This window comes from Saimiri boliviensis, chromosome 1, assembly GCF_048565385.1.
Source record: "Saimiri boliviensis isolate mSaiBol1 chromosome 1, mSaiBol1.pri, whole genome shotgun sequence".
Classification (NCBI taxonomy): domain Eukaryota; kingdom Metazoa; phylum Chordata; class Mammalia; order Primates; family Cebidae; genus Saimiri; species Saimiri boliviensis.
Window position 1 is genome coordinate 74034542 of NC_133449.1, and position 12552 is coordinate 74047093.

At 40.5% G+C, this 12552-nt stretch overlaps 2 protein-coding genes across 6 annotated transcripts in view; one reads left to right on the plus strand and one right to left on the minus strand.

The window, feature by feature from the left end:
- The window catches only part of UGP2 (UDP-glucose pyrophosphorylase 2), a 55133-nt gene extending 46715 nt beyond the window's left edge, over positions 1–8418 (minus strand). For 2 of the 4 annotated variants that reach the window (XM_074399242.1, XM_003922697.4), the window contains exon 1: positions 8164–8418. Coding sequence is in view for 1 of the 4 variants with exons in the window: in XM_010333546.3 (XP_010331848.1) it covers positions 7163–7181 (19 nt within the window). In the remaining 3 variants the exon portion in view is untranslated. Of the gene's footprint in view, positions 1–6930; positions 6952–7162; positions 7549–8163 lie in introns of those variants that run through there. The other 2 variants (XM_010333546.3, XM_010333547.2) reach the window with 2 other exon arrangements.
- A 78-nt stretch (positions 8419–8496) lies between these two features.
- Positions 8497–12552, plus strand: part of WDPCP (WD repeat containing planar cell polarity effector) — a 785671-nt gene continuing 781615 nt past the window's right edge. For both annotated transcript variants that reach the window (XM_074399199.1, XM_074399192.1), the window contains exon 1: positions 8497–9303. The gene's annotated coding sequence lies outside the window, so the exon portion shown is untranslated. The remainder of the gene's footprint in view (positions 9304–12552) is intronic.

The following is a 12552-nucleotide window of genomic DNA, read 5'->3' on the forward strand; positions in this document are numbered from 1 at the left end:
TTACTGTTCTCTTTGGAAGTTTTAAAATTCTAGGCAGGCATATAACACAAATGAAATATCACATCAGCTTCTGCCAGAGCAGTAACTAGAAGAAAATGCAAACTCCAATCACATTGTCATCGCAGCCAAGGAGCAAGAGGAGCTATTGTAAAAGAGAGGGTCCCCTGAAACAGTATTTTTTTGTTGACCAGCAAGTAAAAAGGAGACTAAGCAAAAATACAACTAATTTCTGCTCCACGAAGATTAGTGACTTTTTTTTTAAGGACACAAGTGAAATTACAAAAAAACAGAATTCTCTTGATTTACATAGAAAAAACTAACAAGTATCTAGAAATGTTTAGCAAAACGAAACGTTTTATGAGTTACATACATTAAGACAACATAGCCAATTTCTCCATGTTTTTCAAAAACAATCCTTAATAGTCAAAATGGATTGGGGGCACAAACGATTTCATTTGGCAATGACTGAGAAAAATAAACAATGGAACTGTTGGCAGAGGCAGAATTTGAGTCCTAGATAATTACTGTGCAACAAATTAAAGGAGATGCCTGCATCACCAATCGAGAAAACTGGGAAACAGCTTTCAAATGGAGTATTACCTCTTTTCTCACACATAAGATACCCAATCAAAAAACACATAAAGTTTAATTTTCTTTGATAGCTTCACAAAGCAAATTTTCAAAGAATGTATTAAGTTATTAATAGAAAGATACATCCCTGGCAGTAGAATTTTAAATATCTAAGAATTATGGTTTCAATTAATAGTCATTGTGCCTGGGACAATCCATTCAATTACAAAGACCAAGATGGCCACAATTCAAACACTATTACTCCATGTTTAAAATACGATATTTAGAAAAGAAATTGTAGGCTATATCAGAAAGGCATCAGTCTTTAGGAAAACTGTCTTCTAAAGAGATCCTAGCCAACCAAAAAGGTAGTAAGGGAATATTTTCTCATCCATTAAAACCCAAGCCCTCAAAAAACTTCCAGAATATTCTATATTGCTGGAATTTTCTCCAACAGTATAATGCTGGATATCAGGATGAACGGCATTATAGAAAGTAAACACACTCTTCTTCATTTTCACAGATAATCCAGTTTGACTTTCAAGTATCTGTTTATGTTAACTTTTCAGTAATGAATACATCTAGCTTTCTGGGAACTCATAATGTCTATACTTCTGCAAAAAGCTTGGTGGGAACTGGAAAACTACAGTATCTTGTTCTTTTATTTAAAACACTTTCATTATTAGGCCAACTGATGCTCCTCACACGATCTTAAGTATCCCTTTAATTAAACTTGCTACAATTCATCTATGAAGGGAAAAATAATACATAGGCCAACTGATGCTCCTCACACAATCTTAAGTATCCCTTTAATTAAACTTGCTACAATTCATCTATGAAGGGAAAAATAATACTTACACACAAAGGGAATAGTCTCCGTGAAGCGATATTACAAGAAAATATCTACAGACTAAAATAACACCTTAAAGTAATTTCTTTTTAAGGTTATTTTTCAGTTTATTCAGAATACTGAAATGGCACTCCCAAAAAGTGTACCAGTTAATATTTCTTATTTCTCTAATGTACCTTATCATTTTTTTTCCTCAGTAGATTTCACAAATGAAAATCATCCATCTTATTAGAAGAAGGGCTGGTTAGTAACAACAAGGACAATTTAACCACAGAGATTACAAGGTCCATGCTGGAAAACAGTCAACACTTTTCATCAGCTCAACCCTTCATTTTAAATTTCTTTAGAATTGTTTTACATTTATAACTGTGTCTGAATTTAACTAAAGCCTTTTCTTCAAGTAACGTAATAAATCTTAATCCGATCTTTAAAACATTAGGGGTGTGTCCTAGTTGTTGTTTTCATGCCTCCAGTCCTCACACAAATCCATGCCACTATCCCCGTGCTAAAAGATTCCTCATCATCTAAGTGATCAGCAACAAGCTAAATTTGGTTTTAGGATTTGAGAAGAACCAGGCCCCAGAATGCTTCTCGTCTCTGTATTCCTCCGAGACCCCTCCAGTTATAATTAGCTCAGTAATCTTCCCTGGCTAGCTGCCATCTACCAAATAGGAGTCACCAAAAAAGTTACAAAAAAGAATTTTAACAAATGGGAAAGCTGATAGGCTTCAAGCATTTTTTAAGTGACACAGAGGTACTTACATCCCTAAAATTTAAGTATATACTTCATTTTAAGAACATTAGGGCCATTTTTATATACTTTATTTAGATAACGGCATATTTAAAACCATTCTTTTAAAACAGTGCCTCTAATATTACAGCATAAGCAACCATTATGGCCTTAGCTGGCTAGACAACATTAGTCTCTTCATTATTTATTAAGTTTCAAAACATTTAGAGTGATTACCCCATAATTCTCAGAACTTTTTAAAAGCAAAATTCTAAATGGTACCCACTGACAAACCTGGCAAAAACCCACAGCTGCTGATAACCCCTACCCCTGGTACCTTCAACTATGACAGGGAGCCCCCTTTCTCACTCAGCTAGGGAAGAGATGGTACTCACATTCATTTAGAATAATGGGGGCCCTGGAACAACCCCTGGGGCAGGGAAAACCAGAAGCAGAAGAAATATCACAGACAGAAGGTGACCCAAGGGCTGAATATACTAGCTAGGAATTATGCTGTAAATCCAGTAAAGAAAGGTCTTCCTAAGAGGAGGAATCTTAAGTGCCTGAGGAACAGAGACTTGGAGAAGTGACCAAAGAAAGCAAAACCTTTTTTGGCTAAGAAATATATACTAAGAAATCTCTTGACTATTACTTGAACATTTCCACCTAATAGTTTATGGTCAACATGCTTGAGGATGGAGATACCCAGCTCTATCTCCATCACAATGCCTACATTTGGAGGAAGAGATTCAAGCAAAGTATAGCAACCTCCTGTTCTATGACATTCAAGAACAGGTGTACATAACACACAGGTGTAATGCCCAGATCTGCCGAACTTCAGTGCCTACCATAAGGGATATGCCAGAAATCCTAATACAGTACATTATACATACCAAAAGCTGAAAAAAAATTTTGCTGACTGCACTCAAAACTGTCACCAACTTGTATTCATTCCACATTGTCCAAACTTTACCCTGCCCCACCTCCCACCCCTGCACATTTTTTTTTTAAACATAGTAACACCTAGGCCTGAACATGAAACCTGGAATAGGAAAACAAAGAACTGTCATACTTGCCTTGCTTCTGTTTATTTCTGTTGATGACATGTGGTTATATTTCTGGTGGCAACGCTATCTGAAAGACCACCGTCATTTCAAGGAAGAAAAGTAAAATTTACTGGCCACCTAATATGTGCCTAGCATATCCACATAGTTATCTCATTTCAGCCTTCCAATAACTCTGAGGCATAAGCATTACTACCCAATTTTTATGTAAGAAGAAACTGAGGTTCGAAAGTTCTCTAAGATCACCTGCTAGTAACAGTATTCAAATCTAAGTCTGTAGCCTTTCATCTTTCTCAACATTTATGTAATATGAGGTATTATAAAAACTACAACCAAAAATATAGGATAACCTACTAAATAGTATATGGAAAGTGCTAAGCTGTGGGCTTCTTATTTGTCATCCATGACAAATTCACTTAGAGTATCCACCACTTACAGAACATTGTATTTCTCCCAAGGCTATATTATCTTTGCCCAATGGGAACTGACAGTCTAGCTGGAGAAACAGGCCACTTCCACAGTTGTTAATGTTAGACAAAACAAAAGATGTCGGAAAAAACAAGGGTTTTAGACATACATATATAAGAATTTCAGTGCTGGATACTAGTAGCTCGTACCTGTAATCCCAGCACTTTGGGAGGCTGAGGATAGAGGATTGCTTAAGGCCAGGAGTTTGAGACCAGCCTGAGAAACATAGGGAGAGCTTGTCTCTTCAAAAAAAATTTAAAAAGTAGCCAGGCACGGTGGTGTGTGCCTGTAGTCCCACCTACTCAGGGGGCTGAGGTGGGAAAAGCACTTAAGCCCAGGTGATCAAGGCTACAGTGAGCTGTGATTGCACCACTGCACTCCAGCCTGGGCAACAAAGTGAGATCCTGCCTAAAAAAAATAAAAATAAAAATAAAAAAATTCAGTGCTTCATACTAGCTGTGAATGTTGGACAAGAAACTTAATTTTCCTCACCTGTAAGGGCATGTTAAAAGTCAACATCTCAGGACTCTTATAAAGCTTAATGAGACAACTTATGAAAAAAAAGGTAGAAACCTAACACCTGTTCACTCTTTCCCCTATGAAGGAGCATAAACTACTAAGTACTAGTGATTGGAAATATCAGTATTTTCTGCAGCAAAGATCAAAGATTTTGATTTGCTTAAAAAAAAAAATCAAAATCAAAAATTCCAACCCTTATATTTGAAAGCTCTTCTACAGAGACAGCTGTGTCATTTGTCAACTAGGTTTATCATTTATAATTAAAAGCAGCAGAGTTAAACATATAGCGGGCTCCGGTGGCTCACACCTGTAATCCCAGCACTTTGGGAGGCCGAGGCGGGTGGATCACGAGGTCAAGAGATTGAGACCATTCTGGTCAACAGGGTGAAACCCCGTCTCTACTAAAAATACAAAAATTAGCTGGGCATGGTGGCGCACGCCTGTAGTCCCAGCTACTCGGGAGGCTGAAGCAGGAGAATTGCTTGAACCCAGGAGGTGGAGGTTGCAGTGAGCCGAGATCGTGCCATTGCACTCCAGCCTGGGTAACAAGAGTGAAACTCTGTCTCAAAAAACAAAACAAAACAAAACAAAACAAAACAAAACAAAACATATAGCGGGCTCACACTGTAAAAAATTTAAACAATGATACACAGCCGAATTCTACCAGACATACAAAGAGGAGCTGGTACCATTCCTTCTGAAACTATTCCAAACAATCCAAAAAGAGGGAATCCTTCCCAAGTCATTTTATGAGACCAACATCATCCTGATACAAAAACCCGGCAGAGACTCAGCAAGAAAAGAAAACTTCAGGCCAATATCCATGATGAACATAGATGCAAAAATCTTCAATAAAATACTGGCATACTGACTGTAACAGCACATCGAAAAGCTTATCCACCATGATCAAATAGGCTTCAGTCCAGGGATGCAAGGCTGGTTCAACATACGCAAGTCTATAAACGTAATTCACCACATAAACAGAACCAAAGACAAAAATTTAAAGAATGATAAACATGGGTAACATTCATGGAAAAAAATTTTGAGGGGGTGTCATATTTTTTGTGCAAAACTGCCCATCTTAAAAGGAAAACTACCATTTAAAGTAAAAATATATGGCAACTACAAGCTATGGTATATGCCTATAGTCCCAGCTACTCAGGAGACTGAGTCAGGAGGATAGCTTGAGCCCAGGGGTTTGAGGCTGTAGTTCACTATGACTGCTACTGTAAATACCCAGTGTACTCCAGAGTGGACAACACAGTATGGCCTTGACTCCTAAAAGAAAAAAAAAGAAAGAAAAGAAAAAAGAAACAAAAAGAAAGAAAAAAAGTGTTTGGCAACTAAATGCAATCTGGTATCTTGGATTGAATCATGGGAACGGTAATCTGACCAAAGTCTTTGGTTAACAGTAATGTACTTATGTTAATTTATTAGTTTTGACAAATGTCCAACTTTTCTGTAAATCTAGTATTCCAAAATATAAAGGGCTTTAAAAAAAAGTGGCTAATAAAGAAATGACAAACATACATAGCAATTCTTACCACTTGATTTTGAATCTCCTGAGGACAGTTAGCCTTACAGCAAAAGCTTTGAAATCAGTCAATGTTTGCCAATTCTGCAAGCTACTCTAAAGCATAAATACATGGAACACCCTGGGTTTAACTAACAATATTTCTAACTTTTAAAGAGAAGTGACTTGTCCACTTTTACCTAGCACATTCTTGCAAAATATCATCTTCATGGTAATTGAATATTGTTATTACAAAACCAGTACGTTTCTAACAGTTCTGCCTTTCTATTCCTGAATAAGACATTTACTCAATCAGAACATAAGGAGTATCTCTAACCACATATAAGGTATAACATGAATTTGGAAGTCTAATAACAAGTGGCATTTCTGAGCTTAGTACTAAAGGCAAGCATAGGTTTTGATAATAACACAGGCAATTTAATTCTCTTCCTTTAATCTACTACACAAAATGTAAAGAAGAGTTAATAAAGTAATGTAGAACTCAGTAGGGCATCTTTATTCCCAGGGTCAAATGATGACCATTACTGACACAACTTTTTTTTTTTTTCCAAAAGTACACCTACATTTATTAGAAAGCACATTAAGTGTGAACTTTACTAGTTGTGTGTTCAAGATGGCTGAAGCTTTCACACACTGGAGTCTACAAGAGTTTACTTGCATACCAGAAGGCAAGTCTCATGCTACAAACTGATGTCAGAGGTTTAAGGCAGCCGTACACACATGCATTCATACATACGCGGTTACTGCTAGGCTCTGCTGAGGCATTCCCTAACCCTTTTTTAACACACATGTGGAATTCAGAGGGCAGTTTTCAAATTTTAAAGTAACCTTAATCATCTTTTCATAGTTCAAAAAAGGAAAAAAATAAACACAGCAATGCAGCAAAGTCATTTCTCCAGCTGAAATGACCTCCAGCTTCTTCGGGCTACTCCCGGTTTCGCAATAAGTGAATCTGAGACGCAAACCACGTACACACAAAGGAAGCATAAACTGAGAACACTAAAGCTTCCCCAACAGTCCCGGCAAAACCCACCTGCCTTTCCCAGTCCTCCCGCTTCCCCAGCCCTTCCTGTCCGCGTGCACACACAAGGTACCTTGGCACAGACCAGGAAAAAAGAACAAGGATTAATCAGCAGCCAAAATCCTGTTTTATCACTTAACAGCCACTATCCAGGAGAGCGACAGTACTACTAACCTGATTTCAGGGAGGCAAAACTAAACCCAGCAGGGTAAAGTTCATAAATTATATGTGTGTGGAACGCCAACCCAGCAGCTCAAGACAGCTCAGATGACAATTCAACGAAAAGGGTTTCGCAAATGTTATCTCAAATGAGTATTTCCACTTCCAAACCACCGACCCACCTCCACTGCCAGTACCCAAATTCGGCTAAAGCAACTCGGGGGATACAAGCAGCAGCATTTCTTACCTTGTACAAATCTGGACATTTTAGGGATTTAGTAAAATACTCCGGCTTTAAAAAAAATTTCTAGAGGAGTCACGCTATAGGGCAGGCAGGTCGCTTTACAACCGACGTATTTTCTCCTCCTATATTTACTTAAGGGAGTATTTTTTCAAAGCGATTAAAAGTGGCTCAAAAAATAAAATAAATTTAAAAAAAAGAAAAGAAAAAAGAAAGAAAATAAAAACACCTAGAAGAACTTTCCCCAATTCCAAAAGACGGAAACTTGGTGAGACTGAGTCGGCTTAGAAACTCGTGGCGACAAGCGCTCCTGACCCAAAATGAGAGCCAGCTGGAGACTCCGGAAAAGGTAAAAAGCACACGAACTTAAATTTCATCAATGAAAGAGGCGGACCTACAGCGGCTACTTCACCGCCCCCCAGTCCCCACGCCCTCCGAGGCTGGACTGCAGGAGGCATTGGGAGGCCGCACCCCTAGCTGCCCCCTCCCAGGCGCCGCCGTCCAGCCCCCAGCCGCTTCCCAGGAAAACCCCGGTCAACAGCAGCTCCCACTCAAGCAGGGGTTGGGGAGGCCGGCGAGGCCGGCAAGCGGGGGCAGTGCAACCATTTTCACTAGCCATAAATATTATGGGACTAGGAGGCGCTACCAATTCCAAGCTCCAGCTGGCTGACCGGTCGGGGCCTCAGCTCCCCGCCTTCCCGCCGCGAGCAGCGAAACCCGGCCGCAGCTTCTTCTCGGGAAGGGGCAAAGGCTATGTTGCCCCTCCCCCGCAGCGGACACTAAGGGGTCACCAGCGAGGGGTAGACCCGTGCACCGGCCCGGGGGTCCCAAGGGAGGGCCCCGACGCTTCCCACACATATTCTCGCCGCGCCTGCCCTGCGCTGCTCAGAATCCCAAATTCAGTCTCCGGGACCACACAGCTGGCCCGCGAGAGAGGGAAACACACCCATTCGGGGGGTCGCCGGAAGCCCAACCCCGCCCCTCCTCAAGCAGCCAGCGAGACCCACCTTCCTCTTCCTTTAGCAGCTGGGAAATTGGGGGCGTTTATGGCGCCCCGGGAAGAAGGCTCGCAGGCTGAGAAAAAGTCACCTCTGAGGCGCCCTTCTCTTGCTCTCCCCCTTCTCTCACACATGCACGCCTTGAGCCCCTCGCTAGCAGCTGCTAACCCCCTCTGTCCACCCGTCAGCCGGCTCCCGACACCCAAAGCCCCCACTTTCTCCTAAACACCTCCCCTCCCCCTCCATTCGGAGCGGCTCCCTCATGCGGAAATGTCCCTGCCGCACCGACCGACAGGCACAGCAGCCAGTCAGGAGCCGAGGCGAACGCACGGTCTGGCCAATGAGACGTGCGGAGGTGGCAAGGGGCGGAACGTTGCGGCAAGTGGGAGTCCGTCGGAGGTGGGTCCTGAGCAGTACGCGGGAATCTCGCGCGTGGGAGTAGTTCCTACGGTGGGCGCCGGACCACGGAAGCCTCACCAGTATGTCCCAGTAAGGGAGAGCACCTGAGCACAACTGGTTATTTTTCCAGTCAGTAAAAATGTTCCCGCTGACTACGGACTGAAGAAAGCTCTGCGGATGGCGGAGCTCCCCACCGCGGCTGTCCTGAGGGAACCTAGAAGCTTCTCAGAGGACGCTAGCGCTCCTCCTCACGTGCGGTTGGGGGAGGGTGAGGAGGGTAGGCGGTGGCCTGTTGAAGAAAGTGACAAGTGAAGGCTACCTCACCGGGACCACCACCATCCCCCTTGCCCCAGTTCCTAATCCTGTAGAGATTTCTGCTGTGACAGGCGTTTACTTTTCTGATCTACGTGAAACTGGCTTGTTACTCCTCAAGAGATGCTTTTCTTTGGTAGATTCTTGAAGTCCTCATGGGAAGAGGATGTTACACGGAACCTGACACTAGCCTTCAGACTATTACAGGGCCAGCCCACGGCCTGTCACATCACACCTGGTATCGCCAACCCCACCTGTACCTAAGACTCAGTGTGCCTGGCGGCGAGTGCGTTTCAGACTTTACATTTCCACTTTAAGACTCTAAATAGCCTGCACCAGAACCAAAGAATTGCCAGCATCTTCTCTTATGTGCCTCCAGTAAACAAGTACAGTAATTACAGAAGAGTTTGAGGCTTTGGGCAACACTAATCAACCAAGGTAAAGTGAGAATTTTTTAATGACTCATTCTCTAAACAAAGGAACTGTAATTTTTTAGTTCCACATTTTCATATGGAAATGTTATTAGAACAAACAACACAGAAAAGGCTAGTGAAAATTTGTTATACTAGAGAATGACAACCATTGGTACTGTATTTCTTACAGGAAATCCAAAAATATTACACTCGGAAACCTCTTGGCCATAAAACGAATTTCCCCCCAAACAAAACCAAAGATGTGTCTAAAATTCAGATGTCTATAGTTTAATAACAGCATTTGGAGATTTAAGATATTTACAAAATCTCTACATCCTTTGTGTACAGTACAGAAGTTGTTCTAGCACTGAATAAGCAGTCCTTACCAATGAGCGTTAGTAGCAAAATAAAATAACACCAAAAGATTTGGGCCATATAGGCCCGACTTCATCTTTTATAGCTTTATCTTTTACCCTGCAAAAGATAAAGTTAAAAGACAATGAAGAGTTTTTAACTATACAGGTTTATTATAAGAAAGGATGATCAGTTACTGTATTTTCTGCCTTCACAGAAGATTAAAGAGCAAATGGGTTTTAACTGCAGCAAGAGCATTTATTAATACCTAAGAATGGCATCTTGATTTATGAGTAATTAAATATTGAGATATAGTACCAAAGGTGGTCATACATTTGCTGCCTCAAGAACTCTCTAAAAAGTAACTACCCGTCTTCAGTGGTTACATCTGTAGCTACTCAGTCACTAGTTCTAGAGGCACTCTAGAGGCCAAATTTCCAAATATTTCCAAATGGTTGGTAACTTATAAAATGAAATTTCTTTATACATCTGTATAAATTTAAATTTTGAACCCACAAACACTTTGTAAAAGAGCTTCCCCACTCTCTCAGAGCCACTATAAACAACCTCACTTGACAAATCATGTGGAGATAGGAAAGAGGTGGAGTTCTTGATGGCCATGGAGAAAGGCATGCTTAGAAAGCAGTTACCTGTTTCTCTTTATATATTTCAGTCGCTGAAAAATTGCTTTCTCTGGGCAAGTGTTTGTATCTTTAACCCTATTTTTCATAAGATACTACTCTGGAATATCCCTTCAAGGTGCATGATATTGATATCCGTAGCGTTAGAAATCTGTAACATTGATAGATTTATAGATTGTATCATTGCAGAAACTTGGGGTGAGGGGTTCCAAACAGTGAAGATGGAGGCCCATAAGAGTGTGTGCAGGGTTAAGGAGATGGAGTGAAATGGACTGTGAATCAAAAAGAAGGCTGGAAGCCAGTTTTTGTCTGGTGCCATACGCGACCATCCAAGGATGATATAAATTCTGCCTATAATTTCTTCCTTCTTTCTACTTTCCCATAGAAACTTAAGGAAACTCAGTTTAGTTTACCCAGTCCCATATCCTAGGTTATATAACCTCACCATATCGTTTTCCTTTGCTTTGGACAGGAACTTTCTATCAGTAACAAGGAAACCATGTCTGCTGCCTTATTTCTAAGCGTCTTTTTTGGTGTCTTTTTAGATTTAGTGCTTGGCACAGTGTCTAGTACATAACGAACATTCCATAAGTATATATTGAATGACTAGTTTAGTGCCACTAAATCGTTTTAATTCACAGTGTTGTATTCTACTCTCTACTTTTTTTTTTTTTTTTTTTTTTTGAGATGGAGTTTTTCTCTGTCACCCAGGCTGGAGTACAGTGGCACGATCTTGGCTCATTGCAACCTCTGCCTCCTGAGTTTAGGTGATTCTTCTGCCTCAGTCTAGTAGTTGGGATTACAGGTGTCCACCACCATGCCCAGCTAATTTTTGTATTTGTAGTAGAGACAGGGTTTCACCATGTTGGCCAGGCTGGTCTCGAACTCCTGACCTCAGGTGATCTACCCACCTCAGCCTCCCGAAGTGCTGGATTACAGGCATAAGCCACAGGCCCAGTCTTACTCTCTACTCTTAGAGAGCCATAAAAAAGATAGATTGTTTATATTTAGAGATAAAGTTTTTTAAGTTTAGTTATTTCCACCTTGGAGGTGAATCTGGGCCAAAGTATAAGAATAATAGCAGCCAGTGCCCTGATGACTTTACAGTAAGTCGCTAACTACCCATGAGTATTATCTAATAAGGAGTGATTTTGGAATTGTTAAAGTATAAAATAAGTATACAGATCATCGATGTGTGTGGTCTTTAATTTTTTCTTGCCTATCCTACCCTATCCTCTACATTCAAGAAAATAAAGCAATGCAGTTTGAGCAAACATGTCATAGACATAAAAATTTCTGTGTCATGCCCAAAGTGTTTAGCCAAGAGTTCAGGCAACAATTATCCAATGGACTGTTGCCCATACTCAATATTGGCTCCCATCTGTACCCATCTAAATCCTAAGCCACCCACATGAGAGAGGAAAAAGGGGCTACTGTTACTCAGTCAGCAGTTGCCAGTTACTGACTACATCTAACAATAGGGCATTTCACTTGAGTAAAAAGGTAGCCAAACAGGGTTAACTGGAAAAAGATATCAAATTATATCTATGAGATGGACTGTAAATGAATGAGTTGTCTAAAAATGAATGGGGTTTCCAAATACTTGAGGAAGAGAAAGACATCATTCTTTCCTGTTGCCAACACCATGTTGTTAATGAATCAGGAAGTTTGCTGAAACAAGTTGTGAATTTAAATTATAACATATCCTTTCTTTTGTTCACAGTATGGATTTTAAGTTATATTGAGGGTCATATAACTTTTACGTCAGAACAGTAGTAATTATTTCAAATAACTGAGATGCTTTAAAAAATGAAGTTAGTTCACATTATGAATAATTAATGGTTCATAAGCCAATCTTCTAAGTGGGTTTAAAAGTCATTAGGATCCCAAGAATGCAGTTTAATCACAATATGCATTATCTTGTTCATGTTTACAATAATTCCCCTCTAGATTCTCTTTTGAAAGTTGAAGGAGGCAGGTCCTTACTATTTCGTTTTCTGTTTAATCTGTTCTGCATGTTCCCCAGACGAGAGTGTTGGTGAGAAATGGTGATACCCATGAAGTTGTTATATTGCTGTCATGTGGGAAACTCTATCTCCAAATTGTGCCTGCCCCTTTGATTATAGGGGCGGTAGAGCCATTCTCTTTATTGAATAGGCCCAGGAATAAACATAAAGAAGCACCCTATATTCTCTCAGGGTTTTTAACAAGTATAGATTGTTATGCGATTATAATTTGAAAAGATTAAAAAAACTAATAAGAAACCATCTTTTACCAAA